The sequence below is a fragment of the Parasteatoda tepidariorum genome, chromosome 3, assembly GCF_982258835.1.
Source record: "Parasteatoda tepidariorum strain Cologne lab strain chromosome 3, Ptep-v5.0, whole genome shotgun sequence".
NCBI classification, from domain to species: domain Eukaryota; kingdom Metazoa; phylum Arthropoda; class Arachnida; order Araneae; family Theridiidae; genus Parasteatoda; species Parasteatoda tepidariorum.
In genome coordinates this window covers 110,740,813-110,767,166 of record NC_141757.1, presented here as the reverse complement: position 1 = coordinate 110,767,166, position 26,354 = coordinate 110,740,813, and the positions used below count along the sequence as shown (strand labels likewise).

The 26,354-nt window shown below is 28.8% G+C and overlaps 1 protein-coding gene and 1 long non-coding RNA gene across 5 annotated transcripts in view; one reads left to right on the top strand and one right to left on the bottom strand.

The window, feature by feature from the left end:
- LOC147814163 (uncharacterized) overlaps positions 1-26,354 on the top strand; it is a 37,491-nt gene that overhangs the window by 6,895 nt on the left and 4,242 nt on the right. The window lies entirely within an intron of this gene.
- Positions 9,555-26,354, bottom strand: part of LOC107444495 (inhibitor of Bruton tyrosine kinase) — a 62,901-nt gene continuing 46,101 nt past the window's right edge. For 3 of the 4 annotated variants that reach the window (XR_015432698.1, XM_087159934.1, XM_087159935.1), the window contains 2 exons: positions 24,712-24,883; positions 9,555-9,786 (listed from right to left, as the gene is read on the bottom strand). Coding sequence is in view for 2 of the 4 variants with exons in the window: in XM_087159934.1 (XP_087016060.1) it covers positions 9,658-9,786; positions 24,712-24,883 (301 nt within the window). In the remaining 2 variants the exon portion in view is untranslated. Of the gene's footprint in view, positions 9,787-24,711; positions 24,884-26,354 lie in introns of those variants that run through there. The other variant, XR_015432699.1, reaches the window with a different exon arrangement.

Here is a 26,354-nt window from a genome sequence, read left to right as displayed (position 1 = left end):
ACAGGGTCATTTCGTCGACAGGGTCATTTCGTCGACAAGTCATTTCGTCGACAGGGTCATTTCGTCGACAAGTCATTTCGTCGACAGGGTCATTTCGTCGACAGGGTCATTTCGTCGACAGGGTCATTTCTTCGACAAGTCATTTCGTCGACAGGGTCATTTCGTCGACAAGTCATTTCGTCGACAGGGTCTTTTCATTGACAGGGTCGTTTCGTCGACAAGGTCATTTCGTCGACAGGGTCATTTCGTCGACAAGTCATTTCGTCGACAAGTCATTTCGTTGACAGGGTCTTTTCATTTACAGGATCATTTCGTCGACAGGGTCATTTCGTCGACAAGTCATTTCGTTGACAGGGTCTTTTCATTGACAGGGTCATTTCCTCGACAGGGTCATTTCGTTGCTAGTGTCATGCGTAATTTTGAAACTATTTTAGAGATTTAATCTAAATATTTCTATTATTAATTAAAAAATGCACTTATTTAATTTTATACTAAAGTAAAATTCTTTATGGCGGTTTATTGTTCCAATTGCACTAAAAGAAGATCGCTTTTTAAATTAATTAATAGGTAGTTGAGAAGCGTTTAAACGGTTGATGCATCGAAATCTACTTTTCTATATCTAAATCGTAATAGCTCGACACTTATTTTTAGGATAGGTAAGGATTGTCTTCAGAACATTACCAAGCATGATATCCGGACCGTGGTTGCAGTTAATATAGTGTGACGTAAACAATAAAATTGTTTTTAATATCAAATCAAATTAATAAAATATATTTTTAGAATTAAAAGTAATAAAAATATATTACAATGAAAATTTATAGACACTATTTCAAGGAGAGGAAAGGTATATTTATTGCTGTAAAAATTTTCAACATTTTTACATAAATTTTAACAAAAACATAGACATCAGTCGAATTCTCACAGAAATGAAAATAATCATAGACCTAATTATTATATCTGCGTAAGTAGAAAAAAAATTCTAGGTTTTTTATGATGGTAAAGTGATTTCTTAATGTTCACTTTAATTGCAATTTTAAACTTTTTGTTCAGCATCTTTAACATTAGGACAGGAATATGCGTATTCGAACAATCGAATTGAGTCTTAGTTTCGTTACTACTATTAGAGATTTCGAAGAACAATAGGAACACAAACTTGATGTTTAGGTATTTACCGAGGCGGTTGTAGATTCCCACAATATTTAAAGTTCTACTCACCTTACCAAAATTGTTTAGAAGCACGGGCGTAACGTTGCAAGCCTGTTAGTGTTTGGTCTTCACAAAATATGTATTTTCTATGAATAGTGAATTTAATAATAGTATTAATTATTCAATTCTAATCTAATACTATCAAATTATACTATTTTTGAATTATACTATAATTATAATTAAATAATAATAGTATAATTTAATAAGAATAATAATAGTAGTAAGTAAATGATGAATTAATTCATTTTTTATTTGCAGGATTTAAATTAGACACATTTTGCTTAAAAGAAAATTAACAAAAAGTCGAGCTTGGAATTTAAACGTAAGAATAAATAACTCCTACTCTACAAAAAAGAAAAAAAAAATCTTGCAATTAAAATTTGACCAATTTTTTACTAGTATAATTGCTGAAATTTTTAACTGATTTTCTACACAGGATGAAAACACAATTTTCAAACGCTTACTGACCACTATTAGCACGACTTATCGCCAATCAAAATTTTGATTATTTTCTGCCTGAACAAGCCAGGAGACTCAAAACTAAAATGCAGAAAAAATGAAAATAAAAAATGCATATGTATTTAAAATATCAAGTTTGCTCAATAGACTACAAATGAGAAAAACAATTTATAAAAATTTTCACGCATAGCAAAAACCACAAGGGCAAAATTTCACAAAATATTCTATCAACATTCAAAATTCCACTTTTTTCGTTTTGGTAACAAAAATTCACATTTCTTTATCAGGACAGAAAAACATTTTAACATTTGAGTAAAAAAACAAGTTTGCTAAACTTATTTTAACAAAACATTAATGAGAATAAAATCAGATACATATAGATAACTCTCCTCAATTATAAACTCAAAAGTCAATTTATTTGTTATATCGTAGTAAATTGCGTTTTTTTCCCAAATGTTTTAGATCATAAAAACCAATTAGACAGGTTTCCTCCCCTCCTCTGATTTAGAACCATTTTTTATATCATTTCGATTGCATCGCATACCGAGGATGTGGAGTCATTGTGATTTTTATCTCTTTTTTTTTTTTACATTAACGAAGTTTTTTTATAAGGTAAAAAAACTTATAAATGTTTAGGGAACATATAGGATAAAATACATATTAAACTATTAAATGCCAAAACGTTATAAATAATTAATTAAATAAGAAATAAAATAAACTGGAAATGCGAGAACAAGATTTTTGTTTCAAATAATATTTCATTTAAATTTCACAAGAATTATCAGAAACTTCCCTCTTCAGCAGAATAGCTGACAAAGACATGAGGAAGAGGATTAGAACAAAAATTTTTATCAACATTATTTCTCAATATGTTTTCCAAGTTGGATTTTCATTTTATTTTTCCCCTCATGCATTTTTTTCCCAAGATTTTTATAATACCAGGAAGTTCAGCCCGTTGCTCACTTCGCTCGCCAACCTTCGTAATAGCCACTCATACAACTTAGTTTGTTTTTTTCCTATATCGATCTTTCTTTTAAAGAGAAAATATATAAATATTGAAATTTCATGTAAGAAAATTTTATTAATATGTCAATAGTAACAAAATTAACGATTACTTGCATATGAAAAAAAATCAACTGAGCTTGAAAAAAATAAATATCTAAACACAGGGAATATATAAATTTTTGATAAAACAAGAAGTAATCTTACTAGCTAACTATCTAAAAGGTTTGTGTTTTTCGGATTAAATTCTTTGTAAACATCACCATTGTTATCATTGCAAAAGTTAGTTCCTTTTCCTTCTCTTTTTTTTTGGACAAGATTTTAAACTGTATTAATGCGTTTTACTCATTGCGGGGGAACGTTATATAAGTATAATTTTCTTTTTTATCGACAGAAAATTTTTGCAGCTGAAATGGCCTGTTGACGAAAAAACCTTGTTATTGAAATTATCTATCGACCACATGGTTTCATTATCTCACAGATTCATTTTATACCGTCTTTTTTTCCTTCCTAATTTCACCCGTCATTCACTCCCTACATCAAGAATCATTCACAATAGTTGTTGCACTTGCTTTTGCGATGATAATCTACAATAATGTACATTAAAAATTAATCTTAGAAACAAATGTGTTAAATATGATTAGAAAAAAATTGTGTAATATACAACTTAAATGTGTAAAATACAATTAATGTTTCGTTTTTGCAACGTGATATGAATAGAGGAGTAGGCAATTTTCAAATGAAATGCTTTTTTCCGGCAACTTCAACATACTATTAAGATTTTGCATCAGGCTAGGCTTAAAAAATTTCATCAGAAATATACTAAATTACAAAAAAGTGCAAGGGGCATAACGTCTATTGTAAAAGAATCATAAGACTAGTTTCAAAATTACGCATGACTTTGCCTACAAAATAATCTTCTCTTAATATTGTCGACGAAATGACCCCTGTTGACAAAATGACCCTGTCGACAAAATGACCCTGTCGACAAAATGAACCTGTCGACAAAGTGACCCTGTCGACGAAATAACCCTGTCGACGAAATGACCCCGTCGACGAAATGATATGACGATGAAATGACCCTGTCGATGAAACGATCATATCGACGAAATGACTTGTCGACGAAATGACTTGTCGACGAAATGACCCTGTCGACGAAATGACTTGTCGACGAAATAACTTGTCGACGAAATGACTTGTCGACGAAATGACCCTGTCGACGAAATGACCCTGTCGACGAAATGACTTGTCGACGAAATGACCCTGTCGACGAAACAACCCTGTCGAGGAAACGGCCTGTCGACGAAATGACCTAGTCGATGAAACGGCCTGTCGATGAAGTGGTGTCGATGAAATGGTGTGTCGATGAAGTGATTGTCGATGAAATGAATGCGACCCGGTTTTTCATGTAAGACGCTCAAATTTTTTTATGCACTAATGTAAGATGGACAAATACCTAGTAAAGGCAAAATCTTCTATGATGATGCAGCAAAAATATTCAATGCTTTAAAAAATAGAAGACGTTAAAAATGTATTATAATAAAAGAAATGATTTTTTTTCCAAGTCTATTTGTATTTTTTCAGTTTTTAGAAATATCACTTAACTTTCTGAAAACTCACCCTGTTTTTGAGAAAGGGTGAGAAATTCTCACCCATTTTTCTTCTATGATGAAAACACTGAGGATTTTAAGAATTCTTTACATTGAAATAAAAACTTTCATATAGTTTCTTTTCTTATAGTTCTTAATCAGACGTAAGAAACCATTCTGTAGAGAACTATCATCAAATAGGAAAAAAAAGTTTTACAAGCTAATTTTTTATTATAAAAATCATAACACTTACCTTCTTTATAAATCCGTTGAGTTCCAAATGAAATGTTCTTCGTTTGAAAGTTTTATTTTCAAATAATGTGTGCATAGATTATCCCTTTATTACTTTTAGATAACATACCACACATCAAAATTTTATAATTGTAAGATCTCGATATGAATTTGAATATGTAGCTTAAAAACAGAACAGCTGAATTCTAGTTGAAATGATCTATTCTTTCAAAACTAAGAAATACTTACCAAGAAAACGATAAAAAAAATTTATTAATCATCAGCACTATTTCAAGTAATTTGGTTGATTCTTTATTGTTGTTTTCCGAATTATATAGATACAGAAATATATACTGTTCTATAACAAAGAAGAATTCTATAACTATTGCAGTTCTTGACGTTCTGAATTCACATTTCTTTATTGGAATGACGAAAGTAATGTTGACTTCATTTTAATTTGTAATGAATTGAAGACAGAAAAAATTATTTTACCTTAATATACAACTGTAACAGCAAGTGATCATGAAATTGTAAGTTATGTTGTTGGTAATAGAAAGGTTAAAATTATTGAGAAATTGTTCTTCAAATGCTTGGCGTGTTCTGCTTCAATATTTGGCATGTTCTGGTTAGTTTTTTCAAGTTCTTCAGCTGTTCCTTAGGGAAATTTTGATTTTTATTTGCTGCTAAGAAAATGGCGTCCGTCATGGGCAATGATTTTTATGGAACTAAATGAAAACGTGATAAATTAATGTCTGATATTTACAGGCTCCCGATAGAGGGCGTACTCGAGCGTTGCGATCGCGAATAGAAATAGGAAATAGTTTCTAAAAATAAAACTTTAAATATCGTAAATTTCCGAATAATAGCCGAAAAGTTTTAGAAAACTTTCGAAAGCTAAAGTTTGAGAAGGGTCGCCTTATAATTGGGTTCACTAAGAAAAATTTCAGGAGGTCATCGCCACTAGAAATATTTCTTTTATCGAACATTAACGATAATTAGTAAATATCGCGAAACGTACATGCAAAACATAAAATAATAGTTAATAATACCTAAATTAAAAAAGAATTGAAAAAGGAACACATAAAAAGGGTAATTTGTAAGGAATGAGCCGCGATGGCTGGTCGTCACGCATTCCGCACTCGATTTGCACCGACCACAGTGCTGACGCAAAATATCCTCAGTGGTAGACGGACCATGGGTTGGAGCCTCTTTACCATCGGGCTTACAGTGGGAGGTTTCCCTCTCTATGTAACGCAAATGCGGTTTAGTTGCATCAAAAAGTTCTTTACGAAGGCAAAATTTCTCCAAATGCGTGATCCAGGAGTTTCCTTGTCTTCTGGACTGGGTTCAAAATGACAGGGCTACGGAATTGAACATTAGTAGTCGTAAACTCAAAATTGGGTCTGCTGTTCACAACGACGGTTATAAAATAAAATTTGAAAGGAATACTATTGCTTTTTAATCTTCTATTTACGAATTCGTAAGATTTATGTCTCTTTTACCCACAATGCAACCGTTGTTACAAGAGAGGGGGTACTTTTTTTATTTATTTCCAAGCGTACCATGCTTTTCTTTTTTTTTTTTTTAAAGTCTGTTTGAATTTGAACGAGTTGCAAAATTCTACGGCTTATACACGAATGAGTTTATGTTCGGAAATATACGGCGGTTTATTTTAATATAATATTAACAGAAACAAAATAAAGTTATTGTTAAAGCTATACAAATTCTTTAAAATTAATTAAAATAACTTATTTTGTGTCTAAATGTTTGAAAATTCTCCTTTCATAACAATTATGAAATGATTATATTTATAGTTAGTTAAGAGGTTTTTATTTTTGCCCCCAACATTAATTGAACAGCTTGGTGAATGAGCAATGCTAGATAGTATCATAAAACATTCTGAATTTTCGCAACTATACAGCCAGCTGTAAGTATAGAACATTAAGCTGCCGTGACAATAATTCTTTTACTAAAGCGTCTACGAATGGGAAAAAAATATATTGCTATTTCTTTTTATTTTAAAGGTGATTTTTTCCACTTCACTGTAAGTTTGTTCATTCAGTTATCCAATTCTAATAAAAATAGAATAAATAATCTTTAACTCTTAAGTCTAGTACCAATTTTTTTCGACTGCGAAACCTTAAATTTATCGAGCTTCTTTTGGCGTATCCCAGAGACTTAATGAATAAATTTAATTAACAATTGCGAATACATTAATTGGGTATAATATGAAAAAAACACAACTACTTCGATTTAGTAGGAACAACATATGACGCAATGCTAAACGAATGGAATTTAGTTGTTGTTTATTTAGTTATTGTTATTAGTAGTTGTTGTTATTTGTTTTAGTTGTTGTTATTTATTTAGTTGTATTTAGTTTCAATAACTTTTCTTAATAATGCAATAAAATCTGGCGAGCAGCTATTTAAACTATCGAACACTTCGTTTGTTTATTTGTGACTTGAAGTTAGGCTCGCAGAAAATGACGTTCATGGGTTAAATTTAGTAGGAACAACACAACCTGTGACGTAGGCTATATTATACCCAATTAACGAAAGTCTATCAACTATTTCGAAAATATTTACCCCATCAGCAAAATAACTTGGGCTCTTATTGGGCCAACATTCATGAATCTTGGCTCAATAAAGGTTCAAAGGGCCGTTATTTTTACTATTCATCCTATATTTTACAGCCACTTTAGAACCAATGTCGGTCCTATGTAGAATTGTCAGACGCAACCGATATTTTATATCCATTATTTAGCCAATATAGGTTCTATGTTGGTCAATGTAGGCCCTATATTGGCCTTTCTAGGACCCATGTCACAAAATATTGACATCCCAGTATGGGCCCCCCCAGTGCAGTATTGGTTTCTTATAGGATTATTTAAAGCATAACATAACTGTGGCCAAGGAAAAATCGTGACTGAGTAAAGAATGAAATTTTTTCATTATAACAATATTAGTCTTAAAATTGGTTTTTATGTCAGGCAGTTGAATTCGCAGGTCTGGAGCGGCCTATAGTTGACTTCTTAATTTGATTTTAATGGCATGTATAAATGGAAAATGAATGAGCTGAAATATAGTTACCATTAAAATAAAAACGAAGAAAATGAACGTCGAGGAAGATTATCAGAGAAACTTACTTTTTCATTGTTGAATTTGGTTATTTTTTATTTGATTCGAAATACTAATGGAATTTTTCATTATTTACTTATTATGTGGATATAAGAAAAAAAACACTGCTTTGAAATTTCTCTCTTCACAAGCAATTAAATTAAATAATTTCATAAAAATAAACGAAAATATTAAATGAATATTGGAATATAATTGGATATAAATTTAATTACAGGTTTCGAAAATCAATATTGATTGTAAAAAATTCTTAACCCATGTAACCTTTTCGCAGAACACCATTTGGAGAACGCCGGTCTAGTAGACTAAAAACGAATATAATTTTTGTCAGACATGTAACGAAATAAGTAGGAAGCAGAATTTTCGAAAGAATTGCGTGGTATTGATGGAAGTTAATTTCATAAGTGATTCTGCGTTTGACAAAAATAAAATAATTTTCTCCTTTTTAATTCCTTCTAAAAACGCAAATATTATATATTTTTTTTTAGTTTTGTGTCAGTTAGTTCAGGTTGGAAAGGGGTCGAAATTACGATTAGAGATGAATTTTTTGTCGCGGTCAAAGTATCGAAACTGGTTAGTCATCAGACATAAGAGCTCCAGTGGATATTTGAGTATAGTTTGTCTATAGAAAAAACTCCCATCGCCGCAAAGGGACATACATTTCCTCTGAGAGAGGAAAAGTAGGGGAATATTTGGTAGCAGTTTTCACCGAGGAAATGTTAAAACTCACTTCAATTAGAGAAATTTTTTTTCTTTAAATTCAGACACAAAAAAGATGATCTGTTTTTCTCTTAATTGTAAATTAAATGACACGAATATTGAGCGAAAAATTGTCATTTTAGAAGGGGCACTGCCACCTTTTTTTCCTTCATTCAATGTCTATAAGAGACATGGTAGCATTGTCAGTTAGTAATAACCCCTTGAAGTTGAGCTTATGTTTTCCCATTAATGGTAGAACTCCCTCCCCATCCAGTTGAAAAAATATTTAATAAACATAGAATCTTAAATATAGGCGTAATTAACAATTCGAGCCTAAGTTGAATAGTGTACTTCCTCTTATTAAATACTGAATTTTATTAATTTAAAATTTTTTTTTGAACTTGTTTCTTCTGTTATGGTGCATATTTTGATTTTTGAATTTTAACCCCTAGCGATGTGAGTACTTTTTAAATGCTATTTAAATTAATACAAACCTTCATAATTTAAAATACAAAAAAATAAAATATGTAATAACTAAAAATCATAAAATAATGTAATTAAATACTAAGAAATAAAAAGAATTAGTGACTTCTGATGTTCCGTCAGAGGGAACATCACAGAGAAAAGCAGATGTTCCGGTTAAGTGGTCAGCCGAACGCGAAACTCCAGGTGTTTAGTTCCTAAGCATGCTTGGTACTCATTTATCGACCCACTGAAGGGATGAAAGTCCGAGTCAACCTTGCCCGGCCCGAGGATCGAACCCAGGACCTGTGGCACGGGAGCGCTACCACTCAGCCACCGGGTCTGATAACCATTCTCAACAATTATTTTCATCCTTTTTTGTTTTTATTTCGATAATATTTCTGCTCAGTCATTTTTAAATTAATACACACATTAAAATCGAATTGAGAACTAAACAAGATGCAGCTCCAGACCTGTTAATGAGCCAATATGCTGTTAATTCAAAACTAATATTGATACAACTATAGGATGAAATTTTTTTATTTTTCATTCATTCTTTAACTATTTTCCAAGTAATTCTTTCGTTTGTTAATATATTCACAATTGTTGCTCAAGTGCCGTAGTACTGCTACAAGAAGCTCGATCAATTAGCGTTCACAGCCGAAACATTGGCAACTGAGCAGTTCTAGTTTTTTTAAAATTTGATATTACACCATAAGCTGAGATAGTTTAGTTTAAGATGAATTTGATAGTCTAATTAAAAGAGTGACACTGAATTTTTCTCATTTATTTCACTAAAACAAATAATCTTTAACAACTTTTATTAAACATGTGTATATATGTACAACAGAAAATAAGGAGGGAAAACTCAAACATTAATATTTTCTTTTCCAAACTGGACTGGCTATCTCTTCTGGCTGCACTCTAGACACAGTAATCTTTTCTTTGTGGTTTACATTAATATTATACATTGCACACAATTCTTCAATAGCTTGGTCTTCAATCTTTAAGGGGGAAAAAACATAATTTTTTTATAACAAAAACACTTTGGGGTGATCTATTCTAAAATCACTGACCACTGTTAAGGGTTGCATTATATTGAACGAAAAAGAGTCTTAATTAGTTTGGAAGTCTTATTTCATTTCAAACTAGGTGTGACAGGGGGAAAAATAAAAATTTCTGCTGGTGCTTGTAACTATTGAACTTGAATAGGCTGCTATTACACTAACCTAATTTCAACCAATACCACATATCACACAACATAGCCTCATTTTTATGGGCTCTATCTTTAAAAAGGGCTTGGTAGGACTGCCACATAATTTGGAATGCAGTCAGATGATGTGGTCAGCACCTGAGATGGCAACCCTCTCTCTTTCGCACGAGAAGACTTTCAGCCATGCCCATCTTGCTGTGTACAGTCCGCAAAAAAAAAAACGAATCACCCTGAATAACTTTCGTTCTAATGATCGGATTTTCACGAACTAAGTGTCAATCTTAATGGTTCTTGGGGGTGACCTCAAATATGCTAATTAATTACTGCTAACTATTAATTAATATACGAAATCAGACCCAAAAACGTACTTTCTCTGAATAAACATATAATTTTTTTTACATATTTGAAATCTAGACACTTGAATTAGGGGGGGTAGACAAAATTTTGAAAAAATTGGGTCGTAAATTGGGTTGCAATAAAGGTTTATATATTTGGCGATAGTCCAGAAAACCGCCAAAAAAAAGTCGCCTGCGCAAATGAATATTTTAAGATAACCCATTGACTAATTCAAAAGAGGAAAGCTTAATTTTACTAGGTTGCTAGGCAACCATGCTGTGACTATAAAAAAATTGAAATAATGTTTTGTGATTGCTCAGAGATGTTTAATTCATTGTTAATAGAAAATATCTCGAAGTTTCTAGGCAATCGACAATTTTTAAGCTGATTTCTGTCTAAAAAGCAAAAAAAAATTTATTTTAGTGCCCTTTGAAAGGAAAATTTGAATCGATTTATAAATTATTTATGATTTTCTAAGTTTTTAGAATTTAAATACATGAACTTTTTATCTGATATTGTTTAGATTATGCTGTTTTTGCTAAATTTATTCGAGGATTTCATACTAAAATCAAATTAACATAACTTATTACAGCTATATACAAAAGTTTAGGGATGATCATTTTTACAGCTTTAACCCCTTGGGGACGGGTGATTCATGAAAGCATTCGTACAAAATCAGGATGTAAATAAATAAAAAACGGTAGCTTAAATGCAGGCGTTGCTAATTTCTCAGACTTACTTTGCCTTGAATTTAATTATTGTTAGTTTAATCATATATATAATCAATGTTAATTCAAAGTATAACTATATTTTATTTTGAACTAACTAATGGAGAATTAAATAAATGAAACAATTATAACCCCGCCCACAAATAAACTGCTAAAGAATTACTTTGATTACCAGTTTTATCTTTTTACCCTGGTTGATACTGTTTTATGCTGTCACGTATTTGTGACAGTCGGCGCGAAAGGGTTAATCGAGTCTTCTAGGCAAGAAAGTTTGAAGGAAAAAAAGTGCTTGAAAAATAAAATGTAGATTGTATAGTAATTCTAATGCACATTCACAAAATTTTCTGTAATTTATGATATTTCTTTTTTCTATAAATCAAGGAATTGCTGAATGTTTAGTAGCATTTTAAAGACATTAAAATATGTTATGTTTAAGAATAAGACATTGAAATAATGTGTTGCATATTGCATGATTCGTTGTTTATAAAATCGCTTCATTCTGCTAGATATTTAGGCTACATGGTTTTCTTTGGATAAAGATGATTAGCAAATAGCATCCTCGTGTTTCGATGCATTCTGAAACTTACGTTCGCAAATTCACCATACAATGTCGCACAGCATATTCTTCAATTAAGATAAGCTACATTTACCACCAAATACTGCTACTATGATTATTTATGTTTTCTGTTATATATATCTGATACTCTCCTTTTAAACAGAGCTAGTAAGATCTTTAAGATACTGAAATGGGGCCCAAAAACTTAAAAGATAAAATATTTAATTTCATTAACTCAAAATATCCGGTCTTAAAATTTTAATTTTTAAGTTAAATATAACTTTTACAATATTGATGTTCTTACGTTTTTAAACACCACATAAATCCTGTTAAAACATTAAAATGCATATGTTTACTTTAACAAGTGTAAAATCTTTATCAAAATAATGATCAAGACTCAAATGTAAAACAGTATATTTGACGATAAAAACTCAACTGGATTCAAAACATATGAAGAGGGAAGTAAAAGTCGACATGCTTCGAGCGTTCTAATATAATCGCCCATTCTCAAGACTTGTCAGGCTTGAATAACTTGTGACTTTCATTATTGGACGCTCAAAACATGTCTACTTTTATAATCATCTATTATTTTTTTAAATCAATGAAATTTTTATATTTTCGATTCAGTTTCTTGGGATTATTCATTTTGTTACACAACATATTAAATTATTTCACTCGACATTAAAATAAGTTTTGAAAAGGTATTTATTATATATCGATGCCAAAGTTTATTCTACATATATTTTAGGGTATACTTTCGGAGTATTTTGATCGAGTTTATTTTTACACCTTTATTTGCTTAAAATAAATTATTCAAGCTACATGATTTAATGCATTTATAGTTTAATAGTAAACGGGGCTTCCATCGCATATTCTTAACCTTAATACCGCTATCATTAAATAAATGGAATAAGCTTAGATAAATAATAAAAGCTAATTTTTTCCTCGTTTTAATTTTCAAGGAATAATATGTTTCGATCAAACAGATTTCATTCTGGAAATAGCGAAATTATTGAGTGGGTCCCTTGGAGCAATATCATTCTTATCCTCTTTTGACGAAATATAGGAAAAATTAGTTTTCACAGTTTCTGTAAAAAGTATGTCAGCCTTCTTGCCACGTTTTTTTTATTTTTTTTTTATTAAAATAAGTTCGGAAATTGCGTATTTCTTATAGCATTTTTTAAAAATCAGATGACTATAAAATAGGCACGGCTTCGGAATCTTCTTGCAAATTTCAATTTTTAGTATTTCCTGCGTAACAAAATGAGGCATTTTCCTGATAACAAATTATACTACAATATCTTGGCAATAGTGCCAAAGTAAAAAATTAAACAAAATAGTTTTGTATATTATCAGGAAAAAAATGTACTTGGTATCATAAAGAAAGAGTAAAAGATATAATGAAATAATTAGTGAATCACACGTGGTCAGATAATTAAAAATTTAATTTCACAACTAAGATGTTAGGACGACATTTAAGGTACTGAGATATTTTAAGACGCTTAAAAATTTGGCTACGTATTCGACAGCTTTTTATGTTCTGTATCTTTATACTCTTTGTAGCAGGGTTTGTTGATTTAAATCAGCTTGATTTAAATCACGATTTAAATCATGATTTAAATCAAATGATTTTTTTAAGAAAATCATTGATTTAAATCAACAAATTTCTTTGATATATATTGATTATAAAAGTTAAAAAACAGTGTTTTAAATTATTGATACTTTTATTATTTTCTTTTCTTAGTTTCAAAATTTATTTTAATGAATTGTTGCATTAATTAATTTTTGTTAACGAAATTACTTTCTTTCTTGGTGTGTGTTAAATTGCAACATATTTGAAATTACATTTTTAAAAATCTTTTGATTCTTGAGATTGAAAGTATAGATTAAAGTAAACATTTAATGCTGTCTTAATATAGACTAGCATAGCTGTAGAAAGTTATTATTAAACATGAATTTTTTCAAAAAATAATGTAAATATTGTTAATTAAAATTCTACCCTTTGAAAGAAAAAAGCGTGGAATTAAAATCTGCATTATATTTTATTGGTGGAAAATGTATATTTCTTAAACTTGAGGTTATATTAAAAAGAAATTGCCCTAACTTGCCAAAAATAGAAAGAAAAAAAAGGCCAATTCAGATAATTTTTTCCTGATATGTCATTCTTCCCTTTCAAACTCTTTCAAAGTCTATTTGAAGCAGTAGGGTTATTAACTGGTATTTTTTTCTCATAATATGTTTACAGTATCTTTGACATCTGATTTTCTATATAGAAATTTTGTGGAAAATAATTTCTATGAGTGCATTGATTTAAAAAAAATTTTTTTTTAAGCTTAATTTATCTATTTTGATATAGAATTAAAAATGAATATTTTAATATAAAAATATATAGATTAAATATCTATTTATTTTCTGATGAATGACTATATTTATAACACAATCTATTACATTTATTTTGTCATTTTAAAAATCAAGAGAAAAAAAAAGAAATTTTAAATTAAAATTATGGTTTGTTAATTGAAGCTTTGTTTTAATAGTTAAAGTACAGGGGCCTGTCCAAGTGAAATTTACCACCGTTTACCGATACCTTCACAAATTTAACTTTAGGAAAAACGGTAGAATAACTTAACAAAATACTTTTTTCTTAAAAATTTTTTTTTCGTTTCTCGTAAGAAACAATAAATCCAATTTTTTAACGTATTTTTGTTGATTTTTTATTATAATTTTTAATTTTCAGAAATTATGTCTAAATTTTCACAAAATAGTTATCTCTCAGAAAAACCGAGACAGACCCATAAATTATTCCTTAAATTCTCTATTTCAACTAGTCTTAAAATTTCAATCATGCATTTGTTTCAAAATGGTTGCTATGCATTCAATGCTATGTATTATAATGAACTATTATTTTAGTAAGTTAAAATATTGTTCTAAATATTGTTATAATATAGTTTTAATATTAATTTAATTTTGATTAAGCATTTATAAAGTTTTTTTAAATCATAAATTAAAGTTCTTACAGTGAATTTGAATAAAAATAAAAAAAATCTGATTTAAATCAAAAAATCCGATTTAAATCAAAAAAGTCACGAATCCTGCTTTGTAGTGACTTATAAAACATAAAATTATTTTAGATAATCTTTGTTGAAGTCACGAGAAAAAAAAAAGACAATCAATAATTTATACTCTTGTTTCAAAAAAATATAGTATGCTTAGTAAATAATCAGCTGTTTTGCATTAAATAATTTTAAACAGCGGAATGTTTTTAATTTCTTAACAAGGTTTTATTCTTAACTAGCAGACAATAATTCTTTTTAAGAAAACTTGACTATAATTCAGAAAGGAACTTTACTTTAAAGAAAACCTAAATTAAAGAACTGAAAAAATTGATTAGTATATTAATGAAGAAATAATAAACGTAAAAGGGTAAAGAATAAGATTCTTAAAAATGTCAAAATTTACTTAAATAATTGGTAAAATAGTTCTACGAAACTCTTGTGAAACACTTCCGGAAATTTCTTTTAAGATTAAGACGATATAGGGTAAACCAACCAGTGATGGAACACACCCCAGTGAAGGAACATTTCATAGATATTTTTTAAAGATAAGATTTTAAACGTTTTAATTTAGATTGATTGGTAACAGTAGCTTACTACCTAACAATAGGAAGTCATCTAACAATGCATTGAGTTACCTGGTCTTTGAGTCTTCTCTGAAAAAAGTTTTGAATTTGTTAGTATCTATTCAACGCCTTGTTTCTTTGACACAATTATAAGGTCAGCGGTGGTAGTTATCCGTTTGAAGTACAATTAATTGCATATAATAATGCTTTTTTTCTCATTGTGAAAAAGAGAAATCAAAATATGGTTATTGAAGTAACGTTTTATTTATTTCAAGCATCATAACATAAGCAAGTACTGAGATTAGGGGGTGCTTATTAACTGGATTACCAAACGATGAAAAACCAATAAATAAACAAGTGTTCCTTTATAGGGATTTTTTTCAAGTTAATGAAAATAAAAGAAAATTTTTAATTTTCCTGTACTTTTAGTCATATTATACATCAAAATTATGTCAAAAGAACAAAAAACAACTTCTAACCAGTGAAGGAACAGGCAGGTTTCTTCACTGGGAATAGATTTCCCAGTGAATGAACAGTATGTGTGAAATATGATTTTACATGGATAGTTAGTAGTTCTGCGATATAGAGGACACCTGAAATTCAGTTAAATGTTGTATGAATAGTTCCTATAACAATTTCATTTCAAAATGCAAATTTAATTGCTAAATTTATTTAAAGAATTATAATAATAATTTATTATCGTTATAAATGTAGTGATTAGTTATTACGTCATACCTTAGACACCTTAATAAGCTATGTTTATTCACTAAATATAATAATAAAAGCTTGAATAGAAAATTTCTTTGCAGACCTTTGTGCTAATAATTAGCTAAGTTATTGCGGTCTTTAACGTCCAGTCGGGAACTGGTAGGAAAAATCCATTTAAAGACAATCATCCAGGTGAAAAATGGGTGAAGTTTTTTTTAAGGCGACATCCACCGATAACTGCGAAGATAATTTCAAAAGGCAAAACTTCCCTTAGAGAATAATATTCGAAATACTGATTTCAAGAGCTTTAGATGAATCTTTAGGAGGGAAGTAGCCCTGGCATCCTTTTAGAAAGTGATTGCATTTACAATGTGAACGAAACAAGAGTTGAATACTGCCCTTAAACGGGAAAAATCCTTGGCCCTAAAAATTCTAAGGATTTATATTCTTAAATACCTAGGAAAGAAAAAGTACCTCCATTGGTAGTTTTTTCTTATTGAAGAATTCTTTGAGATATTACAGAATCCGTCCCTACTATATATTTCATTGGAAAAAGCGATTCATGAAATGAAACAATGACCGAAGCAAAATTTTACAAATATATTGCAAATGTTTCTACCCATGGCTGATTAAAAATGCTATCAAATACCCTATTTTGCTTGTTTTGGATAGGTATAAATCTCATATCAATTTGAAACTGAGCAAGTTATGTTCATCAAGACCAATTTTGTGGTTTAGTTTTCTACCTAATTCAGGGAAATCTCCCGTTAGATCTTAAAAGAATTGTAAAGCAATATGTCGAAAAAACTTTACATCCATTTTTAAATAAGATTTTGAGGCATCAACTGATGAAGTTAAAATGCTTTTATGAAATGCGATATTTTTCCATTCGATGTAAAAAAAAACGTTGACTTTAACAAATGCATGCAAAACAGACACCAAGAGTTAATGAGCAAGACAACTTATCAACAAAATACATGCTTCGAGAGTAACGATGCACTATTTCTTCAGAAGCTTGAGATGGAAATCTCACAAGTTATGTTGCAAATTTTTAAAGGAACATTGATGACAGAAAAGTTTAATCTCCCAAATATCCAATAGCCTGTGCTTTTCTCAATATTGAAGAATTTATTTCAAAAAGAACATCTGGTTAATCAAATTTTGGCACTGAAGCTGATACAACTAACATTGACAATGAAAGTATCTTGAAAACTGGTTTTGATATAAGTCCTCTTGAGGCATTGTTAGTTGCAAAAACAATTGGTTCCATAAGTAAATGGTAAGTACTGCTGAAGGCCCACTAGATATAAGTCAATGAGAGATGGATTTTACTCAAACTTCGAAACTCCTTTTAATCATTTATTATCCAGTGAGGAATTCTAGAAATGGTACTGGAAAATCAAAAGAAATTTCGAAAATACATTTACATTGGCCAAAAATTTGGTAAAAAGAGGAAGGTTAAATCAAAAGAAAAAAATTACTTTTTTGCATTAACTTCAGAAAAAAAGAACGAAAATTTTAAGAGATTGAATGAGCTGAAAAAAAAGTTAAAGCAGAAAATATGACGAAGAGAAAATAAAAGCACTTAAAAAGATAACAAAATAGCTTAAAAAATATGGGGAAAAGAGTAAACAAAAAAGTGATCTAATTATAATAATAAAAAAAACATCATCGGATTACGCAATGATAAACATTCATAATTTAGAACAGACTATTAAACTGTGAGAAAAAAAAACGAAAAACATTTTTTTTAAAATTATGTATTCAAACATATTTCACTTTCCATTCCATGACTGAAAAAAAAAGTAACATTTTTCACGTTAATTGTGGTTATATGTTGTAATTCCAAGAAAAATCTTGTTTTTAGACATTTGTGGGGGCCTAAGGATTCCTAACGAGCATCAAACATTCTCTAAATTAAGTGATCATTCACTGGAAAATTTAGTGTTTATTCACTGGTAAGAACTGCTCCTTCACTTGGTTATCTTACTACTTATTATTTAAACCACCAAAAGCTTAAAACAATATTATGTAAGTTATCTAAATATTTTTTACATAATTTGTATTTAATAACAAATGTGTCGACACAATCATTTAGCTAAAATTACAAATTTTTATGATTTTTTCTTAAAGGCAAGCTAAGCGTAAGTGTTCCTTCATTCGTTAATTTACCCTATAAGATGTTGAGAAATTTGCGATGTTGTGAGAGATGCTTAAAAATGTTGACTACGTATTTTTATTAATATTTATGATATATATATTCAAAAAACTGATAAACATATTATTCCAAATCTATGCATACGTATGTATATTATTGAAATTGTATCAGTTATTGAAAAACAAAATCAAAAATAATCATATTAAATAAGCACAATCTGGTGTATAATCATATTCTATCAGAAGATCATATCATATCCACATTTATACAACTAGGCATTCCTCGAATAAAGTGTTTTTTATTCAAAATGTTTTATTCAAATTTCTTTACTAAATTGCAAATAAATTATTAAGCTACTAAAAAGGAAACATTGTATTTTATAGTTAGAAATAAATAAAAATAAAAAGATTAGCAAACGATTATTAGCGAAAAAAATATGAATGAAATTTTACACTACGCGCGAAGTCAAGTTCCTCACAAGTTTATCACAATTTAATATTAATCGCCCCGTTTAATCATTTCTTTATTGTCGCCAAATTATTTTTTTAAAAATAATTAATTTTAATTTTTCTCAGCTTCTAATAAATAAAAACAGTTTGAACTTTAGATTTTTCAATTGAAAAATATGTAGATTAATATGGTATAAAAAAATTTATACCTTATAATTCAAAATTTTTTCATCCTCAATTTAATTAAATAATAAAAAATAATTAATAATTATTAAAAATTATTTTTTTCATGAAATTATCTTTGGGTAAATGAGTTTTATGAGTGGGTGCAATTTTCCTTAAATTGCTTTATTAGTTTTGAAAATATGACTAAAAACGTGAAAAGTGAAATTAACATTAAGGGGTACGAACTTTGGATCGCTCTCCTGACCAAACTATGGGGACCATATTTCCCAGATTGCGGCTACCCCCTATATTTTGAAGGTTAAAAATCCAAATATGTAAAAAAAAATATATGTTTATTCAGAGAAAGTACGTTTTTGGGTCTGATTTCGTAACTTAATTAATAGTTAACACTAATTAATTAGCATATTTGAGGTCACCCCCAAGAACCATTAAGATTGACACTTAGTTCGTGAAAATCCGATCATTAGAACGAAAGTTATTCAGGGTGATTCGTTTTTTTTTTTTGCGGACTGTACACACACTGGATGTTTAGACAGGTGGCAGAATTAAAACTCATGATTCCAGCAGTGTCTTAAAAGAACTGTACCATTTGAATACAACCTTTGATATCATCCTACAGCCCAAATAATTGCTCTTACATCTTTTCTCAAAATTCAATCAAAGTATGAAATTGATTTAAGCAAATTTAAAGAAAAAAATAATAAGTAATAATAAGTCAAAATGGAAAAGAGCTAAAACCAAATTTGTCTTACGCCCTTTTGCTTGTTTTTGGTTTCTATCTTTTCATTTAAATTGTCTCAAAAGTAGTATAAAATAAATGGGGTACAAGCTGAACAGATAGACTACAAAGTAAAACTTAAAACTGTTAGTACTTATTCACAGTTAAAGATCATAGTGGAAGAACACGCAAAGTGAAAATTCTAGAGCTTATTTTTTTTACAATTTGGTTTGTGAAATTATTATAGGCATTACATTATTTCCTATCTTTTAAAATATCTCTAATGTCATAAATTTAACCTTTTTTTAATCATTTTTAATAAAATTATAATTAAAATAATTAAGCTTTTCAATTTTTATCACTTTTCATAAAAAGGGAATGTAAATACTTTAATTTGTTTCTTAACAATCAATGTAACACCTAACTATTTAATTCTATAACAAGTGAATTAATTCAGTGATGTAACTAAAGTGAATATCAAAATCTATTTTTAACTTCATTTTTTTAAAAAGCTATTTTATTTCTTAAACCACAGGTTTTCGGTTACAGGGCTATATTAAATTCTCAGTCGTTTGTTGGAGATTAGGCTGTAGCCATGTTTAAAATTTAATATTAATAACATAGGATTGGCTTTGTTTTTGGCGCTATATTATCTATTGATAACTCGCCAGCTTTGGATCTCTTCCCATGCCCCTAAGTGTTTGCTAGTAACTAGTCATTCACTGTTAATTTAAACTCCTTGGGGTCAGGACTAGAGGTTTTTGGATTTTGATGGCCCCTTAATCTGACTAATAATTACAAAAAATAAAATAAAATGATCTGTCTTATAAAATTACTCTCTTTGTCTCGATAAAAGTTAATATTTTATTTAGTTAAAATGGCCATATTTGTTCCTTTTTAAGAATGCTCTCTAAATAAAACAAGTTTGTTTGATATATCACTGCAATAATCCTTCTTTCAGTACAAACGCAATGTACTAGGAATTTACACCACTACTACTACTACAATCCTGTTTCCATAAAACTGAATCCTGGTTTTTGGCACATCCCAAACCCCACCAGTCTTAATGATAAGAATTTTTTATTACAAGTGAATGAATAGTTACTAACGGATACTTAGGAGCATGGAAAGAGACTAAAAAATGGCGAGTTATCAATAGATAATATGGTCAAAAACAAAGACAACTCAGAGTTATTAATATAAAATTTTAAATAATCTATCTACAGCCTAATCACCCGAAAGACTGCAAGAATTTAATATAACCCTGCAGCCTAAACATTTTTGTGGTTAGAGAAACAAAGCAGCTTAATGAAAATAAAGTTTAAAATAGATTTTGATATGAGATTTAGTCAAATTCATGAGTTATACATTTGTATTGAATTAAAAAGCCGTTACACAATCAATAAGAGAAGAATAAAAGTATTTATATTCACTTTTTATAAAATGTGATAAAATAAACAATAGGTTTAATTTAGTTATAACAGTATTAAGAATGATTAAATAAAATTAAATTTATGAAATTAGAGAAATTTTAAAAGCTAGGAAAAATGATAGCATCACATGGTTAATGTCAGAAAGCTTGATTCAAAACATATTTATTGAATACTATCATATTTATGGCAAAATATATTAATGTTCTAAATTTATGGCCAACGACAGTAAGTTCTTTAAATCAGAAACTTTCAACAACTTAAAATTAAAATGAGAATTCAGTATTCATATCTCCTGTTTGTTCTTGAGCAGACTGTCAGGTATAGATGCCAGCATGAAATGTTCCCAACCAGAATAAAAAAGACAAAATTAATAGCCAAATTATTTTAGCAGTTTATTTATGGGTGGGGAAGCTGTTTGATTTATTTAATTCATCACTACTTAGTTCAAAACGAAAATTATATAGTTACACTTTGAACATTGATTAATGTGAAAGCAAAATAAGTTTGTCAAGCTAGAGTTTTTTATTTTTTCTTATCCTAATTCTGTAAGAATGCATTTATGACTAAGAAGAAGGTAATCCACAGTAATGAATTACGGATTAAGCTCTAAAAAACTTGAAAAAAGAATGTTAGAAAGAAAGTTTAAATACAGGGTTGCCACAGGAAAAAAATGAACAAAATAGTTGCTTTTAGTAGTCTAAAGCATGAAAATAGTTGGCTAAATAAGAACAAAAATTTCGCAAAAATAAGACTAAAATTTTATTAAATGACTTAATTGTCATATACCATGATTAGGACTGGGCGATATTAGAAATTATATATCGTGATATATCGTCAGTTTTGCATCGCGATATAGCGATGTATCGCGATATAGTATTTTTGAATTTCATTTACTTTAAGGCACAGAAAGTCAGATTTCTATCAAGACTTCATACGCATATTGATTTAAATCAATTTATAAATTTGAAAATATATATGTTTTGCTAAAGAAAGATATTAAATAAATTGACTAAGATGTACAAATCTTACTTAAAATATTTATTGAAAAAATGTGTGTAGATACAGAATGAAATATTTGCACTTCTTTATCGTTTATAAGGTATAAGCAGTCTTAATTTAAGTTAACCCCTAAAACACCCTTAATGAAAAAAAATATTGTTATTAAACAAAAGTCGATTTTAAAATTTCAAAATATATTTTAATTAAAATAAAAGTTAGATTGACTAAAAGCCGAAGTTTAAAATTAAAAATGTTCGAATTTTAAGCTAAAAAGTAAACATAAGATTTGTAATAATTTCTTAAAATTTTTGTTCTCTGAAAGATTTCTCAGTTTAAAAATAAAAAGGGAATTTTATAAAGATATCTAGCTGAAATTATTGAAAGAAAATTTAAAAAATTAAAAAAAAGCTTGTTAAGAAATTCATTATACACTTAAAACAAAGTGTTAAAAATATTTTTTTTTTTTTAAAAAAAAAACTTTTTTTAACAAATCAATATTTGCTTGTACTATTATGCGTAAATAATTACAGAATTATTAAGTTCGATCGTAATGTTCAAATTCTTAATGAAGAAGTAAACACAAGTTTTGTTATATTTTCTAAAAATGATCACGCAAATAACAAAAGATTTCTTAGTTTAAAAATAAAAAAATAAATAAAAGTGAAATTTATCAATATATTTACCTAACAGCATGGGAACAAAATTTAAAATATAAGTTCGTTAAAAAATTATTTGTATGCTTAAAACAAAGAGCTAAATAAATTTTAGAAAAAAAAATGCTTCGTAAACACTATTTTTATTATTATTTCATATAAATAATTAAATTAAATTAAATAATGACCGAATTATGAACGAAAAACAAAGTAAGGCAAAGTTTCTTAATTAAATTCTTAAAAATAAAAACAAAAGAATTGTGATATTCGGTAATATATTTAGCTAATTAACTAATAATATAAAACGAAAATTAAAAAAAAATAATGATTTTACTCTCTAATAAAACGAAGTAGTAATTGATAAAAAAAAGAAATGAATAAAGTTCGCAAACTTTTCAAATTCTTTTGAACAAATAAAGTTTATTGACTTATGTCCAAAAAATAAGTTTTGTTTTAACTTTATTTCTAAAAATAAAAACAACTCAAGATTTATAAATTTAAAATCAGTAATAGAAGCCCATTAAATTATTAGAAGTTTTATCCGAAAGGTTTTTAATAAATTAAAAGAAAGTAAAAAAATAACCTAACAAATTAATTTACTTTGTAATTTAATTCCTTATGGGTGCCTTAAATTAGATTTCCGATAATTTTCACATTTAAAAATATAAAAAAAGTTTTGTCAGAAAATAAATAAAAAACTTACCTAATTAATGAAGAAACTTTTCTTTATAAATTCTTTTCAATAATAGATTGCGTTCAGAACAAGCTTACGATGGCGATCACGAAGTTAATCCCATTGAAAATAATCTACAAGAAACGATTTCAAATCGCGAAGTTGCGAAAACGAACATGTGATATAACGATATAAGTTCTCAAAAGTGATTCTGATTCTACCGCTCATCAGTCAAGGCCGTCTCAACATAACGAAACAATATCGTCTTCCACAGCGCGAGTTGGCATCGGAACGTAAGAGAAAGTCCTTGCGTGTATCGCTATATCGCTAAATCGTTATATCGTCTTCTTCACTCTACGGCTTAAATCAGATTTCTGATGCATCGCTTGGAATGAAAGTCGCTGTATCGGTTTGCCGATATAGGCGTTAAATCGATATGTCGCGATATATCGATTTATAGCCCAGTCCTAACCATGATACATTTAGCCAAGTTGGTGGCAAATACGATAATTTTTATGTAAACGCTAGTGTTCTAGCACTAAATTTTTAGATAAAAAAATTAGTATATTTGCTGAAAATTAAATACTTTTAATTACTAGAATTCATTAAAAAAAAACACACTTTTTCTAAGAAATTTTCTCCTTCATCAATAATTGATTTAGCAAATATATATATATATATATATATATGGAAAGTGATTACTCAAATTCAAAATTCATGCATTGTATTAAAAATTGGAATTTTTAAAATCATGCAGAATTTCTTAGCAATAACTGTTCAAAAGGCCATCGAGAGATGAAATAGACTTAGAATCTATGCAAATTGAACGCATTAAAAAGATATTACTCAAATTTGCAATCTAAAACTTTTTATTTTTTAATGCTTATTATTTATTTAATTCTTTTAAATTTTATTATTTTTATTTTACATTTCCTAAGAAAAGAAATTCAGTGTCTTCAGAAGATTTCGCGGGCTGCAGGTTTTCAACCCAATTATGCTAAAAAAACATTGCTAGGAGTACAGAAAAGTCTCCTAATAGTCTCCTTTTCCTGAAAATAGTTGCGTTTTTAGTCTTTTCAGGCATAAAAAGTTGCCATAGTCTCCTCATGCTGAAAATAGTTGCATTTTAGTCGCCCGTGGCAATCCTGAAATAGAATCAACTGTTTTTAAATGGAACTTCATGAAAAAAAAAAGCTCTTTAAGTTAATAATTATGCTTAAAAAATCGTTTTCTTTTAGTCATCCATTTTGTTTCAACTTTCTAGAAGTATAGAATAACAAAATTAATCCCTCCTTAATCTAACACTGAAAAAGTCGAAAACATGGGGTGCATTTTTAATGCACAAAGTGGCGACTAACAGAAAATTTTTTGAAACACTATTTTTTTTAAATATTTAGCAGCCCTGTGACCGATGATGACCGTAAATTTTGCCTTGTACAAGGAAACCATACTGACAATACCGCAATGAGATTGAAAAGTCGTAATAATATATATACTCACATTAATAAGATGCAAAGGCTTAATTTTAGGGTTGAGGGTTCGCCGTTGTTTCTGCTCTTCGGCTTTTTGAATATCATGAAGACTTATTACCACATCTTTTGTATTCTCTTGACTAGGAGCTATCTTATTAGCACTAACTTCTGGCAAAGATTTCAGTGGATTGGAAAATGGGCTGCAAAAATTAATACCTGGTTTAAAAATTTATTATTACTATTATAATACTTTTAAAAGAAAATGTGTATATAATCTAGCAATTCAAAAAGAAGCTTTTTAAAAATTGTTCATGAGCTAAAAATCAACTGTAAAAGAACAAGAGAATTGAGTTAACTTCAACTAACAAAATAACTTGTAATTTTTTAAGTTTCTGAACCGTAATTCGTTAAACTAATATAAGAAAAAATGCTGATAAAAATTATATTCATTGATTTATACATAGAGCTAATTACATTTTCGCATACCTACTAAAAAAGCGTTACTTTTTTAGTCATAAAAAAGTCTACAATAGGTAATTTTTTAATCTAAATTGATTCCCATGTTAAACTGTGTAATTTTAACTGTGTGTAAACTTAGATATACAAAATTCATAGATATACGAAATACATTCTTAGATATACAAAAATTTTAGTTAACTTAAATTTGTTCTTCATAGGTACAACAGCCACTTGCAGGCCTTGGTTGCCTCACCCACACACCCTTTTTACTGTCTTTTCTAAGGCAGTGACACTTTTCCAATTTTTATTCTCAATAATTTTTTTGATATGATTCAACTATCCAGTTGGCAGTTTTCTTTCAGCTTGGTAGATCCTTCAGGATTTTAGATCATGGTGGGATTGTTTTCCGAGTTTCCCCAAACATGTCCCAGCTACCATAATCAAAATTGTAACCTGAACTGTGTCTTTTGTGGTTGTCTATAAAGCTTGTACGGTTAAAAGGTATTTAATTTTTATGAAATAATTCATTTAAAAAGGATCATATAAATAATTGCAAAATAATTTTATTAAAAAAATATTACAATCAATAAATAGATTCAAAAAGCTCTAAACATATTTAAAATAACAGTTAAAAATTACTTCAGTAAGCTGCCAATTAAAACAGAATTAACTTTGTAATGATTTGCATATTTTTTTTGGAATATTATGGAGGTTGTGTTTTTTTGGAATATTATGGAGGTATTATGTGTAGCTCGTTTTTATGAATGAAACTGAGAGTTTCTTTCCCAAGGAAAGAGCCGCACACTCTCCCGCTAGTATCGGGCAACTGATACGTATCGATCAGGGAAAGTAACACGGCGACAAGATCGAGTATACTGATCAGGTTTCTTTAAATTGTATGGGAAATCCTTTGGTTGATTCCCTTATGTTGAGGGAGGAGTTTGGATCTTGTTTGGTTCGGATGGACATATTTGAATTGCTGTTTGTACTCTGTAAATAAAAATAGTCTGTTCTTTATCACGTATGAGGAGAGTGAAATGTTTTTCATTTCTCCATCATAAAGAGGTGGTAAAGGTTTTCAAACAGAGTTCCAACAAATAAATATGAGAGAACAATTTTTAAGTTCAGGATGTTAAAAATTTGAGGATTAACAAGATGTGACATAGGTCTTGTTTAAGATCATCATTTAGAGTTGAAATAAAGAAATCACCA